General features: G+C 41.5%; 1 protein-coding gene across 4 annotated transcripts; it reads left to right on the forward strand.

Annotated features, from left to right (window-relative positions):
- The first annotated feature begins 1,472 nt into the window (after positions 1-1,472).
- On the forward strand, positions 1,473-15,473 carry LOC146374474 (kinesin-like protein KIF1B). 4 transcript variants are annotated; one of them, XM_084948732.1, is made up of 9 exons: positions 1,473-3,587; positions 4,044-4,209; positions 5,075-5,231; positions 5,479-5,529; positions 5,733-5,776; positions 6,355-6,410; positions 12,023-12,137; positions 12,238-12,371; positions 12,461-15,473. In XM_084948732.1, the coding sequence occupies exons 2-9, from the start codon at positions 4,156-4,158 to the stop codon at positions 12,546-12,548; spliced, it is 699 nt and encodes a 232-aa protein (XP_084804858.1). In that variant the 5' UTR covers positions 1,473-3,587; positions 4,044-4,155; the 3' UTR covers positions 12,549-15,473. The 4 variants fall into 4 exon arrangements, with proteins under 4 accessions (XP_084804858.1, XP_084804859.1, XP_084804857.1 ...); XM_084948733.1 differs by having other exon boundaries at positions 1,473-3,572; XM_084948731.1 differs by having other exon boundaries at positions 1,473-2,845.
- The last annotated feature ends 4,445 nt before the right edge of the window (positions 15,474-19,918 follow it).

The raw sequence follows: 19,918 nt of genomic DNA on the forward strand, positions 1-19,918 counted from the left end.
TTCTTTCATGCATCACCAACTGAACCTTTTATGTTAACGTCTCCAGCTCAAGCCTAACCTCATTGAATTTTGCTTAGCAAAGTACTTTTCAACTCTAATAATTAGTAAGATTATATTTCTTATCATCTGTTGGTCGTCTGACCTGATAAACTTCAATGAACATTATAACACAGGACTGATTGTCTCTATAAATGGGCTCCTGCACGCTTGCAGACATTTTTCCATCACAATTATGGATGATGAAGGATTTGATTAAAGCTGTGAAACATTACTGATAACCTTCATGTGATGTTACATTAAAGCCAATTTTCTATTAAAAGCAGGGACTTTTCTAACTGACCTCTGACCTTTGAGCAGTAGTGTGTACTGTATGCTTGTATGTAACTGTGTCTGACCTGGATTTTATCACCAGTTTCAAATAAGAATCTACTTTAAAGTCTGTCTTTCAATACAAAATAAGTTCAACTTTATCAAGGCTGATGGTAAACTGTCCCTAACAAGTCCACTTTATTGCGTGCTCATTGACTTTCTCCTATCAGAGCTGTTTAACAAGTCCACTTTATACATGCTTATTAATCTATCACGCTTATCAGTGGCTCATGGTTGCTTAAAGCCTATGTCTGAACTTGAGCACAGAGGCAGAGCATCATTCATCTTGGCAGCAGCTCCAGGATGACAAACTCCACTTTCTCTGCATCAAGACAGCTCATAGCTTTTTAACAGTGTCTTTCTGTCCTCATACTTCTATACATTCTTCTGTAATAGATAACTATACGCTATCATTGTAATCAATCTACACTACAGCTCAAAAGTTTGAAGTCAATTTTCACCTGGTTTATAATCATGTGATTGGTCCACACACCAGTGTCTAAAAAAACGCTCATTTTTATCTGTGTCTATCATCAAAATTTGAGTTGATTGCAATCTCTCCCTAACAAGTTCACTTTATTGCGTGCTCATCAATCTCCTCTACAGCTCAGCTAACTGAAGTCAGTTAGAAACGTCTTTTTTTCTTAAAAAAAACAAGATTCTTTTTTATATTTTGTAAATTGGTTTTGAATGCAAATAAATATAATTGCTTAAAACTTGCATTGATCACCAATTATGATTAATGTTTGATAAAATATTTGCTGGTGTATGGATGCAACAATAATGGTGGTGTGTGGATTACAACAATAATAGCGAGTGTGCAGATTATATTACCTTCCCTCAGTTTATCACATTAAATCTCATCTTACTAGTGACCCAGCAGTTTTTCCAAATACAGCTGCACTAACCAACATCATTTTTTCAAGTAATATAAAAATCATTTTTATATATTACCTTTTTAAACATCCCATTTTTTCTTTCTAATGTCATTAAATCAAGTTTGCACATTTGTATAACAACAGTTGGACCTCCAGATCTTTTTAGCTTTTAGTTTTTTCTCAGTGTCACACATGGATTATTTTTTGTCTCTTTCAATAAGAAAGTCAAATCTTCAGACATTAAAGCAATCTTTGTTTCTTTCAATCATCCTAATATTTTTAATCTCCTGTAATATAATTGCAGTTAACCAGAGCTTAGCTACTCTGATCTACAGTGATTTGGGGGGTTTGGATTTGTTTTTCACAGGTGCAGAGCCTTTTTCTACAAAATTAAGAATAAACTGCATTTTTTCAAAAGTACCATTAACTATGTAGACTGACAAGTAACTAAACATGTAACACAGTGATCAGTAGAGAAGAAAGAAAATAACCCATTTCAACATTTCTAGTTCAGATCAAAATTATTGTTCTGATTAAGGAAACAGTAAATTTGGCCACGTTATTGTCCTGATCCTCCAATTTTCCCTTTCCAATGTGACTAAATAAAATTCAACTTTTTTTGTTTTTAAATAAAAGCAGATGAACACCCAGATATTTCTTACACTAAGAATCCTCCAACAACCTTTCAAAAGAAACATTTTTTGTCTTTCCTCAATTTTGAGAGTAACTGAAGCCACAAACCTGAAGCTCGAGACCCCAAACTAACCAAATTTAATGTTTCCTTAATCAGCACAGTAATTTTTAACTCTTTGTGTGTTATGTTTACTCACAGTTTTGATGCTTGCTTCTTCGACTTGATCCACGATTAGCTCTTCACCATCGCTCTGCTGTTTCTCTCTCCTCATGCTTCTCCTTCATGCGTCCTGTCCTCAAATATAATCCAACCTGCCTCCTTGTTTCCTCCTTGACTTGTATTAGCAAAATTTCCAGTTAAATTAAGAGAAATCCAGAAAAGTTTTCCTGCTTCAAAAGCTCTTCCAGTTGCCTGTCTTCTTGTCCTCCTTTAAATGTGCATTTTTCTACATTTGTATTTATTTGACTTCATATTGCCATGACAACATAGCACAGAGCATCATGGTAGATTAAGGCAGGGGGTTCTGTCCTCTGCAGAAATGCTGGTGTTCCATAGTGATGTAAAAGTATGTTAATAATCTTTAAACAGACACTCACTGATCCTGTAAGAGCAGGAATTTAACTACAAACCCTCACAGTCCCCATCAGCATAGCTGGACTGGCCATCGGGCATACCGGGCATTTGCCCGGTGGGCCGATGGTCATTTTTCGTTTTAAATGGGCCAATGTTTTGTTGTTGTCTTTTTTTCGTAACCGTGTAAACAGTGAAAGGTGGCGGATTGGACAGATGCTGGCAGACGTGTAAAAATAACTCAATTGTTTGGTAGTGGCTATGGTGGAGCTTACACGGATTCAGTAAAATTAGCAAGTGGTGGAGGCCAGCAGGTGGATGGGGGAAAGGGGTGGCGGAGGTGGAGAGACCCAAGGCGGCCGCCAGTCCGACTGTCAGGTGAAATGAGCTTCAGGTAAGAAGTTATGACCTGCAGTCTATCTGGGTCAAACCAAGTTTAGGTGTAGTTTATTTTCGTTGTGCTAACTTGTGCTAACGTTGTGCTACAGTCAGTTACAATAACTGGTACTGTGTACTAGCTAGCATGATGGAGTTTCTGTACAGTTGGGTGGGTGCTATGATGTTACTGGTGAACTTTATTTTATTCATATGGTTACTTAGTAGAGTTGCCAACCGTGCCATAAAAAACGGAATCCTCTGGTATTCAGAGTTAATATTATGCGTTTTGTATTGAGCTGAAAATAAACGCGATTTGTCCCGTACTTCAGCTACAATAAAAAAAGACACAAAGCTGGAGTTATTCTGTGTCTTTACGCTGTCAGCTGCCTCTTCTTCTCTCACTCTCCCCCCTCCCTCTCCTGCTGCTACTTCAATCATGAAACTGATCAATGATCAGCTGATCGGCGTTTCTGCCACAAGTCCCGTCTCTCTTGCTTGTTTATCTCCCGCTTTGCGCCAGAAAGAGGAAACTAGCGGAGGTCGCGTTAAACAGCAGAAGCGCCTTTAAACTTGATAAGCTGTTGTTAGAATTTATTTAATATTACTTTCTAGTATCAGCTGATGTTTGTTGGAGCCACAGCTGTAAAAGCTGCTGGTCACGATATCGGTTTGGTTATCTGGTGAGAGGGAAACATGAAGATGAAACCAGGAGATGTCCTTACTGAATCATCAGAGCTGAACAGGTGATGGAGAAACAGGTTTGTGGTAAATAAATAGTTGATGAAAATATCACTAAATCTGTCATTTATTATTTTTAATATTCAGTAATGGTCATGTCTCACCTCTAGTCTTCTCTGTCTTAATTTCAGGTTTCCACCATATGTTGTAGATAGTTCAGGAAGTTAACTCAACCAAGCAGTCTTTGGGTTTCGGCTAAGTACTGTTTAGAATAGCAGAATAGGGAGGATGGTGTAGGTTTAAGTTTATTAGATTGATACATATGTACCAACAAGACAGTGTACATCACTGTCACAACGACGTTTGTTTTCATTCAAAGGCTTTATGGTTTTTCCTATAATACCTGGTGGGCCGGTCTCTAGTCAAAATGCCCGGGCTGATTTTTTGTCCCAGTCCAGCTCTGCTGTGGGGTAGTCCAGTTTACTGAAGAACGCCTCAGGCTGTCCAATAAATATAAATATCATGCTTTATTGCAGCTTGAAAAACTCCATGCCCTTGGCTACAAACCAGCACTGCTTCTTGGGAAGAAGAGCAAAAAAGGAGAACTCGGATATGAAATATTAACCCCTGGCTGCAGACTAACAGCCTATGTTCAGGAATCCCTTCAGAGGATGGGCTGATGTTATGAGTACCTTTGTAAAGGTAAGATTCAGATCCTGCAGTTTTAAAGTTATGATTTATGTTTAGTGTCTAAAAATATTTTCTTATGTTTACCTGTTAGAAGACCATTTTACTGTAAAAACAGAAATTCAATCATCAATCCTTCTCCCATTTTCACATAAGCAGCACATCATTTATAAGTGTTGGTTTCTTCCTCAGCAGTAGTTAACAACATATGGTGGCTTATTTTTCCTTTCCAAATCTTGAGTGACAGCCACTTTTGCTGCTATCACGCTTAAAGATAGAAAGAAAGCAAAGTTATCAAAAGACTGATCTGCAGATTGCAGCTACTTAGACAACTGACAATCTGTTTGTGCCTGTTTTCTTCCTTCATTGATATATGTGTAACTGATACATGTGATGTGTGAATGAGAATCTATGTTAATTAAAGTAGTATTAAAGTACTTACACACTGTAAATGGCATAAAATCAAGTGATGGTGTAGCTTAATAAAATAGTGATGGGTATAGATAACGTTGCATCGGAACCTTTGTGGATATTTAAATGTTAGTTATCTGGGCAGAAATGATCACATTTTACTTTAGTTTGTTTAAAGAGCACATTGTACACGGGCCTTGAAGAAAAGGTATGTAGTCTTAAGCACGATGTTTTGGTGGAGTCAGGGGTCTGTAGCATTTTGCACTTCCAGTAGACTGACGTTTGGTCATCATCATCATCATCATCACTGAGTCACAACATCTTCTCCTTCACCCTCACACTTTAACTCCACTCTGTTCCCTTTCATACGTCATATATACTTAGTCTGCTACAAACTAGGAGGCATAAAGCAGGATAAAGTTCAAAGTTTGACCCATTGTGTAAACTAACTCGAATGATCAACAACCAGGAGGAGGCAACGATTATGGAGCCACGGGAGGTGAGGACCACGCAGGTGGAGGAAGTGAGGAATGTGATGGAGAAGATTGAGCTCAACAAGGGACAGGATGACCCACTGAGCACTTCAGAGGGGCAAGTGGAGCACGCAGGCAACAAGACCAGCAAAGGTGATTTGTATGTTTGTATGTATTGTATGCTTTATATTTGGAGTCCAGGCTGAATTTTAGAGGAGTACCTGATGGCTGAAACAACAGTAATTTATGTTCCCTGACCAAGGATCAAGGAACATGTATTTTACACCAGTTGATACATGTACAGTCAAATCTATTGAATGTTGATATTATTACATTTAATGTAACCATTTAAAATGATTTTGTTTTTGTTTTTCTCCTAAAATCACATACGTCAACACAGGATCCACCAGGGGGAGAGTTTTTGGTGAAAGCCACAAAAAGACAAAGATGGGTATGTCATTGTTTGTGGAAGTATTTAGAATAGTTTGATACACTGTAGTAGAGTGTGTATGGTAGTGTATGGTAGATTCGATTCAAGGAACATTATCATATGAAGATGAAAACAAAAGTTGTGCGATCTCTGAAAGTGTTTTGTTTATTTGCTTTTTGTTTGTTTATTGTTTATGAAACTGGTGACTTGGCTGTGATCTTCAGTCCCAGAAGCATCAAGATCCAGACCTAAGAAGAAAAGGCCACTAGTAAGTATGCTTTTGCTGATGCTTTTAATCACCACAGCTCATTTCATTCAGTACAAATACCTGTAGATATGTGATGATTCCAAGTTTACATTACACTAATGGCAGGAAACTGCATACATGTGTCACCTTATACACATACCACATACTATAGAATTCAGTCCCCTTTGCTTTTTGCAGTCTTATTGCAATATATAAGTACTTTTAACAGATGATGCAAGTACAGTTAAATGCATTCACTCCAGTAAAAATGCTTCTAACACAATGCTGTTGCAAGCAGCAGATTTTCTTTTTCTGTTGTCGATGTAGATTAGATAGAACGTTATTAATCCCTCGGGTGGTTCCTCCGGGAAATTCAGTTTCCAGTATCAGAACACTGACAGAAGTTGCATATTACAGAGTTAGAATATCAGGACGGGACCAGGTTGGTGGGGGTCAAACAGCAGATCCAGTCATGCAGTGATAATTCATATTTAATGCAGCAGCATTTTGTTAGAAATGTGTAAACGATTGTATTCTAATCACATTGGCTAATTTTATATGCATATATAAATAAAAGGTATTTTTTATTATGTCAACAGTCCTCCAACAGCATCCAGGAAGTACTGTCCTATTCCCATGCCTCTGTCCAAACCAGGCGAGTGTTTCCATGTCACTTCAATGTGTTCTTTGCCATCAATAATTTTATGTTGATTTTTTGTTACATAAGCATGCCTCATGTGTCCTTCCACTTTTTTTCCCTTGTCATTTCTCGCCTCCTTTGGATTGTTTTTTTCGTCTCTTATTCAATCATTCCTCACAATTTATATAATCCTCTTACCCAACTCTGTCTCCTTCCTCTTCTTTTCCCCTTCAATCTCTCTCACCGTTCATCAATATCGCACATCCAGACTATACCCGTAAGATAGAGTTGATCCGCTACCTCATGAGCGGCTATGTGAACGGCAAAGTGTTGGACACGCTGTCCGAGCACACCGACTCCCTGGCGTCCTCTGCTCTGGCCAGTCTGGAGGACGAGGCTGACCAGCTCTCTCACTTCCCCTTCCTCCCCACTCTGAGATATTTTCAGTCTGGAAAGATGAATCTGTTGGGCTTTAGGCTGCTTCTCAAGGTTCAAGGTTCAAGGTTCTTTATTTGTCACATGCATAGACAAGTATACACAAGTATAACACACAGTGAAATGTAGCCTGACACGCTCCTCGACATGTGCAAAAATGGGGGGGGGGGGGGGGGGTAGAGGAAGAACATTATATATATATATATATATATATATAAATAGTATATACATTGGGTGAATGTGCAGTAGTAGCAGCAAGCAGGTGAATTCTGTACATTAATATGAATAGACATCTGACTATTTTACAGAATAGACAATATAAACATATTTAAAATTAAAGGAATTTGGAATGTACATTGTGCCTTGGTTTAGAGTGTCTGGAAGAGAGTCCTGTCTCAGTCAATTATAGATGATGTGAGAGGGCGGGTGTGTGTGTGTTTAGGGCCCGGATGGCTTGGGGATAGAAGCTCCTCTTGAGTCTCTCTGTCCTTGCCCGGATGATGCGGAACCTTCTACCAGATTGCAGAAGTTGGAACAGTTTGTTGCCAGGATGGGACGGGTCCTTCAGTATCTGCGTTGCTCTAGTCCGGCATCTCCTGGTGTAGGTGTCCTGAAGCGGGGGGAGAGCAATCCTGCAGCAGCGTTCTGCTGTACGGATCACTCTCTGGAGAGCTTTTTGGTCCTTCACACAGCTGTTCCCAAACCACGATGTCATGTTCTGTGTGAGGATGCTCTCCACAGCGCCTGTATAGAAAATCCTGAGGATCTTTGGAGAGACCCTGAACTTCCTCAGTTGTCGTAGGTGATACAGGCACTGCCTAGCCTTTTTGGTCTGGACCTGAATGTGGGCAGCCCATGTCAGGTCTGAGGAGATGTGGACACCAAGATATTTGAAGGACTGCACCCTCTCCACTGGAGCTCCATTGATGATAATGGGCTTGTAGTCTCTGTGCTGACCCCTTCTGAAGTCCACCACCAGCTCCTTGGTCTTGCCGACGTTCAGCTGGAGGTGGTTGTCCTGGCACCATGATGCCAGATTCTTCACTTCACCCATGTAGGCCGCCTCATCGTTGTTGGAGATGGCACCCAACACCACTGTGTCGTCAGCAAACTTCACAATGGTGTTGGAGCCATGGGTGGCCACACAGTCTGAAGTGTAGAGGGAGTAGAGCAGTGGCGAGAGGACACATCCCTGAGGTGCTCCTGTGTTGATGGTGATGCTGTTAGAGACGCATCTACCCACCCTCACCACCTGAGTTCTGCCAGTGAGGAAGTCCAACACCCATGCACATAGACGGCTGTTAAGTCCCAGATCCCTGAGCTTTGTGAACAGTCTGCAGGGCACTATTGTGTTAAACGCTGAACTGTAATCAACAAACAGCATTCGCACATAGTTACCCTGTTTCTTGTCCACGTGGCTGAGGGTGGTGTGCAGGACGTGGGCGATGGCATCCTCTGTGGATCTGTTGGATCGGTAGGCGAACTGCAGCGGATCTGTGGTGTCTGGGATGGAGGAGGAGATGATGTTCTTCAGCAGCCTCTCAAACACCTTCATTACTACCGAGGTCAGTGCAACTGGCCGGTAATCGTTCAGGGATGAGGGTTTGCTGTTCTTGGGCACAGGGATAATGGTGGATCTTTTGAAGCATGTGGGGACCACAGACTTCGCCAGGGACTCGTTGAAGATGTAAGTGAACACACCTGCTAGCTGGTCAGCACAGCAGCGCAGCAGACGGCCGGTGATGCCGTCTGGCCCCGCCGCTTTCCTTGTGTTCACTCTCCTCAATGCCGCTCGGACGTCATGCTCCGCGATGCTGGTCACCGGTCTCTCGCTGATGACGTCACTGTCCTCGGTATTCAGGCGGTAGATAGCGTTAGCCGCCTGGCTAACCTCGAAACGGGCGTAGAACTGATTCAGCTCGTTGGTGAATGCAGAGTCGGCGTTGATCGGCGCAGTGTCCCTGGCTTTGTAGTCCGTAATGGTGCGTAGTCCGTGCCACATACTCCGTGTGTCGCCCTGGTGGAAGCGGGACTCCACACGCTCCCGGTACCGGCGTTTGGCATCTCTCACCGCGCGCCGCACGCCGTATGAGGCCGCTTTGTAGGCGCTCATATCGCCAGTGGCGAGACCCGCGTTGTAGGAGGCGGTCCTGGCGTTTACTGCAGTGCGGATCGATCTGTCCATCCACGGTTTCTGGTTTGGGAATGTGGTGACCCTCGCAGTGGGGATAATCTCCTCCGCTAGCATATTGACGAAGCATACTGCTACTTCCGTAAACTCGTTGATGTCGACTGCGCATGCTCTGAACATGTCCCAGTCGACGTCGTTGAGTGCGTCCTGTAGCGTAGCTTCTGATTGGGCAGTCCACCGTTTTACCTCCCTCGTGGTTACGTCTTCCCTCCGTATGTTTTGTTTATACTGGGGAATGAGGAAGATGGCGTTGTGGTCAGACTTTCCAAAAGCCGGGTGTGAGACAGCTTTGTAGCCCTGCTTGTATGGTGTGTAGCAGTGATCCAAAATTCGATCCCCTCTCGTTGGACACGAGACATGCTGGTAAAAGTTTGGCATGACTTGTCTGAGGTTCGCTTTATTAAAGTCTCCTGCTACAATGAGGGCTGCGCCCGGGTCCTTGTTTTGAAGCGAGCTCAGCACATCATGTAATTCGGACAAAGCCATACCTGTGTCCGCTTGGGGTGGGATGTAGACCACCGTGGCGATGACCGAGGTGAATTCACGGGGCAGATAGAAAGGGCGGCACTTAATGCTCAGGAACTCCAGATGTGGCGAGCAGCCGCTGGAGAGAGTAGAAATGCTCCTGGCATCACACCACTTTCTGTTTACCATGAAACACACTCCTCCACCTTTGGTTTTGTTCGACTCTGCCGTTCTGTCCGCGCGGAGCACAAAGAATGAATCCGACGGAGTTACGGCACGGTCCGGCACGGTGGGGGTCAGCCATGTCTCCGTGAAGCACAGAATGTTGCAGTCCCTCATGTCACGTTGGAAGGTGACCCTTGCTCTTAGGTCATCGAGCTTGTTCTCCATGGATTGTACGTTGGCCAGTAGGATACTGGGCAGTGGTGCGCGATGCGCCTGCTGTCTCAGTCTGTTCCTAATGCCAGCGCGGTTCCCCCGGCGCTTCTTTGTTCTGCGCCTTGGATGAGCGGCCCGTCCTCTGTAAGCAGTTCATGCTGTAGCTGTAGCTGATGGACCAAAAAATTACATTTCATATTTTAGACATTCAGCTGCTGACTCTGAAGCCAACAGGCTCTTGAGTGTGGATGGTTGTGTTGGTACTGGATGCTGTGATAAAACAGCTGTTCTGATCTGTCTTCATTCATGCCTGTCGATATTAAGCCTCCTAAGCTCCAAACCAGTAAAAGCGATCTTTGGAGGCAACACCCTTATTAGTACTTTTCTGTATTTGTTTGTGATTGTGTGACACTGAACCATAGTGCTATGTATATCCTCTGTAACACTCAGATGTTTCCAGATCAATGTTTCCCCCCTCAGCTGTTTCGCACTATAAAGTCTTACCTCAGTAACAATGAGGCCAATGAGGCACCAGCAGAGCATATCTGGCTCTCAGTCTGTGGCTGATAGTGCCCCCTGCTGTTAATAACAGGAACAGTGCAACCTTGTATAGAGCTCATAGTGATGGTCTTACGATTGCTGCTGCAAGGCAGTCATTTGTATCCATGTGTGCTGTATATTCTGAGCATATGCAGTTATGTGAGCTCTCAGGTTTTATGTATCAGGACATAATAAAAAAAAAACAATCAGGTCCTTAGTAGGTCTTAATATGAGGTAAATGCAACCTCAGATGAACAACACATAACACATTATACCAGGTCATTATTTATTTAACAAACACTGAGCCCAAATTCAGATGTGGTGTTTAACAAACTAAGTACATCCAAGACTATTTCCATAATTAGTTAAGAGGGTCAGTATCAGCCAAGTGCTAATCAAATGCAATAGATCATCAGTAAGTGTAACCACTACTGTCAGTTTGCTGGTGTGGCGTATTCAGGTAAGTGGTAACATAGTGAGGATTAGAGAAGCAGTTGTTGATACCCACGAATGTGGGAAGGCTTTGAAGTCCATCATTTTACAGCAAGAAAGATTATTCACAAGTTAAAAAATTCAAAGACTGTTTCCAATCTTACCAGGAGTGGACGTCTCAGAAAATTCACCCCACACATCTGAGGCTCTACAGGCCACAGTTAGCATGCTAAATGTTGGAGTTCATGGCAGTGCAATTAGAAAAAGACTCAACAAATATGGCCTGTTTGGAAAGGCTTCCAGGAGAAACCATTTTCCCTCTAAATACAACATGGCAGCATGGGTTAGGTTTGCAAAGTTGAAAACCTAAGCCCTAATGCACAGCTTCAACATTGGTGAAAACCAAACACGGCATATCAGACAAACAGGTCATACCAACGGTTTTGCTCGGGTGATGATTATTTGAGCTTTTTTGCTGCCAAAGAACCTGCAAAGTGTCCAGGTCACTGAGTGAGCCATGAAGTACTCTAGAGTCAAAGAGATCATCGTTGGGTCAGTGACTCCAGAGCGCAGCAGCAAAGCAACAACAGAGTGGTGCTGCAGTGGCTCAAAGTTGAGACTTCAACATGATTGAACGTTAAGAAAGCTGTGAATGAATAAATATCTGCAAACTTTAATGAACCGAAGAAACATTGTAAAGACAAATGGGCCAGAAATCCGTCCACACTGCTGTGAAACACTAATAAAAAATGATTACCTCAAGTTTTTGCTGCTAAAGTTGGTTCCATCAGCTGCTGAATCACAGGTATAATGATGATGTGGTGTAATAATCTAGATCCAGATCCTTAAACTGCTTTTTCACGTGTCTGTAAATGAATTTCTTTCTAATCATTGTCCCGATTGGTGTCGGCTGACACTTGACACTCTGTGGCTCCTGATTTGTCTGTTGTCAAGGTCTCACCTCAGTGCAATTCCTCACGTTTTGTCATGATTAAAGGATGAATGTGAACACCGCTTCAGTCACTGCGTTCACTTCTTGATATGTCAGAACTGTGCTCACGTCACTCACTTTTTTTAACAACATGACACACTGCTGTAAACAGAGACCCTGTAATGTTAGCACCAAGTAGGACTTCATAAAAAATAATGCTGTCAAGCTAACTTTTCCTCTTTCTGTCTTTTTCAGCACTTTCTATCGCTTTGAGGCAGTGTGGGACAGCTCCCTGCACAACTCCCTCCTGCTCAACTGCGTAACTCCCTATGGAGAGAAGATCTACATGACCTTATCTGCGTATCTGGAGGTCAGCCACTGCTCCGCCGTGTTGTACCTGTTTTTTTACGTGTTTTTAAGTCTCTTGATGTCATTGTGTCTAACACACACCCTTTATCTCCTCTTTACAGCTGGACCATTGCATCCAGCCTGCCATTATCACCAAAGACATCTGCATGGTCTTTTACTCCCGAGACGCCAAGTTGTCCCCACCCCGTTCTCTCAAGAACCTCTTTGGGACTGAATACTCCAAAACTCCTGACTGGTAAATCTGGGCTGCTGCACTGTGGCCATCTCTGTTTCACAATCAAAGATATCTGCCCTGTTACAAAGTTTCCTTCTTTCCTTAGATAGCCTCATCCTAGAGCACCAGTGGGAGCTAGAGAAGATGGAGCAGCTGCAACTCAAAGACCAAAGTGCTATTCTAAAAAGGGTTTTTTAGAGTACAGACTTTACATGACTAACCCTCCCCTCTTCTCCCCACCTCACATTCGTCCCCATCTTTCGTCCAGGTGGATGAAAAGACCCGTCACCTTCTGGCGCTCAGAGAGAAGCTGGGAGAGGCGGCTCCCGTGGGAACAGCTCCCACCACCAAGTCCCTGAGCGAGTCTCTGTCCCCCAGCGTGAGCTGGGGCACTCTGTCCACGTCCACCTCCATCTCCTTGCAGATCTCAAGCACCACCTTTGAAAGCGCCATCAGGCCGAGCGAGAGCAGCGGCTACGATTCCGCTGACATGGAGAGCTGGTGGATCGTGAGAAGGAGCTGGCCACCAAGGTGAGAAAAACGTCGGAGGCAGGATAGACGTAAAACTCTCCCTGCAGATCTAAGCTGGCGAGGCGGCGCGGCGGCCTGACGAAGAACTGATCGGGCGGAGCGGTACGCGGGAAAACCACCGCTTCCATCCTTTCTGAAAAGCCTTTGAAAATACAGAAAATACCAAGTGTTAAAACTTATTCATCATTGTGATTCTTGATGGTTTTCTCTTGTAAGTAGACTTGTGGCTTAAGTCTCTTTTCATGCGACTGAAACGTTGAAGTTCCACAGAACTTTTGCCTCCCCGCTTCCCCCCAGCAACCCCGCTGCCAGCTCAGCTTTCCTCCTCTCTATTCCCTCCCCTCAGCTTTTTGTGTTTTCGTTTCGATGACAATGTTTGGGTCTAATTTTGTTCCGCTTGGTTGTCATTCCCAAACTCCCCTAACTAAGTAGCATGTTGTAGTTGTCTACTTGTGTGTGCACAACTCTTTAGAAACTTTCCGTTTGCCAATCATCTGTACAAAAGAAAATGTCTCTATCGGTTTTATTTGTCTCCTGAAATGAGTTTCATTCTATTTTGGGTTTTTTTGCTGTTGGTTTTTTATTAAATTAACATGCTCGCGTGACACCTGCAGCAGTCCTCAGGAGAAGACCAGGTTTGCTCAGTTTAGAACAAAAAACAAAAATGAACCAAATCAGCCAGCTTACATTTGAAACCATGACGAAAAAATCTACAGATATCTCCAAGTGACGTGTTAGTTTACGCTCTGCTACCTAAACTATAGCTGCTAATAGATTTATAGGGTATTCTTCTTCTCGCAGTGAATTTGCATCAGGCTGAACCGTCTGTGAAACAAAAACTCAAAGTGGGAATGAACTTTGACAGGAGAGCCTCGCCCGATTTCCTCTGTCATCCACGTCATACTTAGATCCTCCTCAATCTGTGTACATACGCCGCCTCTAAACCCCCGATAGTGCCAGTGTCAGTTAGTGAGTCAGTAAAATACTGACTCACTAACAGGGTTACAAGGAGATGAGGAGGAGGACTAGGAGGATGAAAACGAACTAAGGAGAGAACTTGATTTGTACATGCAGTCTGTTCTGGGATGAGTGTGGTAGTTAACCCTCATTTAACACATCCCTCTCTGCTCCTCTAGCTCGCTCTATCTCACTGAGAATCAGAAAGCCTTGACATTTACTGCTATTAACTTTACACTCTTGTTGTAAAGACGCAAAGAAAACACAGTGAAAAGGTTAGAAGGACGTAAGGAAAAAGAATGAATGAATGGTTTAATAGAAGGAAAGAAGTTAAAGGGACTACATATTCAAAGGTCTTATTTCTGATACTACCCCATGAAAATATTTGCTCTGTGTGCCGTGCTGCAGCTGCTACATTCGGCTTCGGATTCACTTTTTGGCGCCTACGCCTCTCGAGATGTGTTAATGCAGAAAGGTATTGAAAAACTCTGGTCAACCAACCAGCAGTCTGCCTGCTGTGTCGTATGAAATGCGTGGAAGGAGAGGTACCAACTGTCTGTTACATATAGATGAAAAACAAAGCTCTGACGTGACCTCGGGTCAGCCAACCTGACGGTCAGAGAAACAGAAACGTGCTGGATTGTGGATCTCTGAGCTGCACATCAAAGATGCACCTATGCACAGATCAAGTCTCAAAAGTGCAATGTACCTCATATACATGTTGATGCGAAGCGCTGCCAGAGCAAACGTTTCCACTTCATTTGCAGAGGTGTTTTTATTTTGGATTGTGTATTTATTGTTTGCAATGTTTAAATATTAGTTTGCAGCTCTTTGCACATATTAATAAAAGGTTCAACTAACTGATCATTTAAAGTCTGTGCGGTTTAGTTGTTCCACTCATATTAAACCAAATGATGGTGTGGCGGCCTGTTCTAGTGTGAACTAAGAGAGGGTTTGAATGTAAGAGAGGGGGGGAAGGAAAAGGAGACCTAACATGTAACCCCTGCACCTCGACTGAGGAGGTGAGTTACATTAGTGCTTCCTCTTTATTAGAAAGCGGGTTGAGTGAATCAGAAGTCTGTTATTTTTTTTGGAGATCTACTCATTAGTCATGCGAGGCAGCCATCTGAACTCTATCAAAATAAAGGTGTATTTGAACTCATTTTAATTTTTTCTAATATCAGAGATATAGGACTATACAAAGTAGCTGGTGACATCTAAAACGACAGCAGACTTATTGTGTCTTTCTTCACCTCATCACTTTTTTCTGTGTGTGTTTTTCTGTTGATGCCTTTCAAACAAAACTAGCCATGATATTTTCCACCTTCCCCCTCTGACAATTAATATCAGTTAACCCCGCCCCCTTTCAGATTTGTTCACCAAAAGAAAAGAAAAAAAAAAACGTCATTAACGCTGTTTATTATTTGTCAGACCGGTTTCATTTTCATACTTTGTAAATATCTATGTTGTATGGAGCTTGAACTAAAATGTAAATATGTTTACTGTATTTGTAATAATTATAATCCATTCACTGTACAGCATAGATGTGTCATGCAGATATCCTAATTCTGTGTATGGTAATCTTGCACCATTGAACTGTTAGTGAATGAGGCAACAATAAAAGTGTGAAACGTGCATTAGCAGATCAAGTGCTGCCTGCTTATTTGCTGCTTTATGTGAGCTTCTGCTGTAGTTTATGTGCTTTTAGCCCCAAGAAACAACCCTTTTACTGTAGCGCACAATAAGATCTTCTGATGTTTGGTGTCATCTTCCTGTGATCTCCTGTGAACAGGTGGATTAATTCATTTCAAGTTTATGTATGTATATGTATGTATGTGTATTAAGGACCGACACAGACAAAGAATGAATCAGACAATGAAAGGAAGACAAAGAGGAAAGATGTTCATGATATATATGAAACTTTCCGCTAGCCCTGACTAAAATATTGTTTTTGACAGGAAAGTATTGTTTCATTCATGTTTATTCCACGAGGTGGACAGCAGGAATAAAACAAACCAGATACTAAGAAATAAAGTATACAATGAAATTTTCTCGATATGCTAAAATTCCCACTGAGACTGGATAAGATTATTCTAAAACTGGTCAAAATACAATTCTCTTCATGCACAGAAATCCCACCCAGTCCCACAACCCAGGACGAATATTCCTTGTGTGTTCTTGAGCTGGACAGAAATTCCTCTTGCTGAGCGGGGTCCACGCCAGCCTTGTGTCAGGCAGACGAGGAGCCTCCTGTCCCAGTCTCGTCCGTCCACTGGGTCCATCACATCCCAGCCCAGTTCGAATTCTGCATTGGAGTCCGTCGCTCGATACCACCGCGGCTCCCCTCACGTCATCACCTGTAAGTAAAAACAAATAGGAGCCAGAACCATCATCCTGGAAGCTGCCCTGGCTTATAGCCATGGCGACCCTCTCCCAACACGGCTGCACCCAGTGAAAAACAGTGAGACACTACTCACAAATGCAGGCAGTGGTATACATCTGCCCTGATGTCACTCACACACATTGTCTCCTACTGTCGCCGTTCCTGCTGTCGGGACTGGGTCACCACATCACGCTGACCGGTCTCCAGACGAGGCGTCGCACCCCCCATGATCACGCAGCGGCTCCCTCTTTTCCACCTGGCCTTCATGCGTTCCTCTTCCAATCTAGGGCCTCTCTCCTTCCAGTGCTCAGCTTGCTTCCTTTTAATACGACCTTTAAACAGCTGAAAGGAAACCTCTGGACACACCCATGCCTCAACATGTGATCACTATCAGCTAATTTGTCCCATTGCCAGCCAATCCACAGTGGATTAAAACAATGTAAAATAACACACTGAAACAATGTGATACAAACAGAATAAAATCATGCAAATAAAAACTACACTCACAAATAAACACTAAAATCAGAAAAAAAAACAATATAAACGATGAATAAATATTTCTACTGTGTGAAACAGTTTCAGTCTTTGAATACTTTTCATTTCTTACAATCAGAATTCTCCAATAGATTTTTAGAAGAAAATTATTTTCTTTCATGCATCACCAACTGAACCTTTTATGTTAACGTCTCAAGCTCAAGCCTAACCTCATTGAATTTTGCTTAGCAAAGTACTTTTCAACTCTAATAATTAGTAAGATTATATTTCTTATCATCTGTTGGTCGTCTGACCTGATAAACTTCAATGAACATTATAACACAGGACTGATTGTCTCTATAAATGGGCTCCTGCACGCTTGCAGACATTTTTCCATCACAATTATGGATGATGAAGGATTTGATTAAAGCTGTGAAACATTACTGATAACCTTCATGTGATGTTACATTAAAGCCAATTTTCTATTAAAAGCAGGGACTTTTCTAACTGACCTCTGACCTTTGAGCAGTAGTGTGTACAGTATGCTTGTATGTAACTGTGTCTGACCTGGATTTTATCACCAGTTTCAAATAAGAATCTTCTTTAAAGTCTGTCCTTCAATACAAAATAAGTTCAACTTTATCAAGGCTGATGGTAAACTGTCCCTAACAAGTCCACTTTATTGCGTGCTCATTGACTTTCTCCTATCAGAGCTGTTTAACAAGTCCACTTTATACATGCTTATTAATCTATCACGCTTATCAGTGGCTCATGGTTGCTTAAAGCCTATGTCTGAACTTGAGCACAGAGGCAGAGCATCATTCATCTTGGCAGCAGCTCCAGGATGACAAACTCCACTTTCTCTGCATCAAGACAGCTCATAGCTTTTTAACAGTCTCTCCTGATAGTCTCATATCATCTGCTCTAATCAATAACCATACACTATCATTACAATGTAGACTACAGCTCAAAAGTCTGAGGTGAATTAGAAATGTCTTGTTTTCAGAATAGACTCAAATTTGGTTTCAGATTGAATCACAGCAATTTATCAAAATAATCCTATAAATGCTTAATATTAACACTGATCACAAATCATCAATGATTTTTAATAGAATATCTACAGAGGTGTTCAGAGACCCATTTTCAGCAATAATCCCTCCTGTGTTCAGTCCCATATGGAAAAGATATATATAAATCTTATAAAGTTTGTATCTGTCTTGTGTGAAACTTGTATGAAAAGCAGATAAGAGTGAAAACAGATATAAGATCCCTTGAAAAATTATATAATGAAACTTGTATGTTTTGGATACTTACTAAAACAATATATGAAAGTAATGAGAAAGTGGCCACTTTCATGAGTAAATCATGTAAGCCTTATATGATTTACTCATGAACGTGGCCACTTTCATGAGTAATCACATATAAGTTTTTACCATTTCTTTTCCATATGGGGTGGTACATTGTCTTATCTAATGCAAGCTTAACACATTAAAGCCTAACTTATCACTCAAAACAGCTTTTTAAAGATTTTTGCACAAACTGAAACTATTGTGGTGATTAAAGAAACAATAAATGTGTCTGGATCATCCCAGTGTTTGTTTTTAATCTCATGAAGCCAAGTTTACATTTTCCTCTAAAGGGGCTGCAACACCCGGCTGCACAAAACCTTCACTTTTTTCAACAGTTTCAGTCTTTGAATATTTTTCATTTCTTACAATCAGAATTCTCCAATAGATTTTTAGAAGAAAATTATTTTCTTTCATGCATCACCAACTGAACCTTTTATGTTAACGTCTCAAGCTCAAGCCTAACCTCATTGAATTTTGCTTAGCAAAGTACTTTTCAACTCTAATAATTAGTAAGATTATATTTCTTCTCATCTGTTGGTCGTCTGACCTGATAAACTTCAATGAACATTATAACACAGGACTGATTGTCTCTATAAATGGGCTCCTGCACGCTTGCAGACATTTTTCCATCACAATTATGGATGATGAAGGATTTGATTAAAGCTGTGAAACATTACTGATAACCTTCATGTGATGTTACATTAAAGCCAATTTTCTATTAAAAGCAGGGACTTTTCTAACTGACCTCTGACCTTTGAGCAGTAGTGTGTACAGTATGCTTGTATGTAACTGTGTCTGACCTGGATTTTATCACCAGTTTCAAATAAGAATCTACTTTAAAGTCTGTCTTTCAATACAAAATAAGTTCAACTTTATCAAGGCTGATGGTAAACTGTCCCTAACAAGTCCACTTTATTGCGTGCTCATTGACTTTCTCCTATCAGAGCTGTTTAACAAGTCCACTTTATACATGCTTATTAATCTATCACGCTTATCAGTGGCTCATGGTTGCTTAAAGCCTATGTCTGAACTTGAGCACAGAGGCAGAGCATCATTCATCTTGGCAGCAGCTCCAGGATGACAAACTCCACTTTCTCTGCATCAAGACAGCTCATAGCTTTTTAACAGTCTCTCCTGATAGTCTCATATCATCTGCTCTAATCAATAACCATACACTATCATTACAATGTAGACTACAGCTCAAAAGTCTGAGGTGAATTAGAAATGTCTTGTTTTCAGAATAGACTCAAATTTGGTTTCAGATTGAATCACAGCAATTTATCAAAATAATCCTATAAATGCTTAATATTAACACTGATCACAAATCATCAATGATTTTTAATAGAATATCTACAGAGGTGTTCAGAGACCCATTTTCAGCAATAATCCCTCCTGTGTTCAGTCCCATATGGAAAAGATATATATAAATCTTATAAAGTTTGTATCTGTCTTGTGTGAAACTTGTATGAAAAGCAGATAAGAGTGAAAACAGATATAAGATCCCTTGAAAAATTATATAATGAAACTTGTATGTTTTGGATACTTACTAAAACAATATATGAAAGTAATGAGAAAGTGGCCACTTTCATGAGTAATCACATATAAGTTTTTACTATTTCTTTTCCATATGGGGTGGTACATTGTCTTATCTAATGCAAGCTTAACACGTTAAAGCCTAACTTATCACTCAAAACAGCTTTTTAAAGATTTTTGCACAAACTGAAACTATTGTGGTGATTAAAGAAACAATAAATGTGTCTGGATCATCCCAGTGTTTGTTTTTAATCTCATGAAGCCAAGTTTACATTTTCCTCTAAAGGGGCTGCAACACCCGGCTGCACAAAACCTTCACTTTTTTTAACAGTTTCAGTCTT

This window comes from Perissodus microlepis, chromosome 13, assembly GCF_051167445.1.
Source record: "Perissodus microlepis isolate ML-2025 ecotype Zambia chromosome 13, ASM5116744v1, whole genome shotgun sequence".
NCBI lineage: Eukaryota > Metazoa > Chordata > Actinopteri > Cichliformes > Cichlidae > Perissodus > Perissodus microlepis.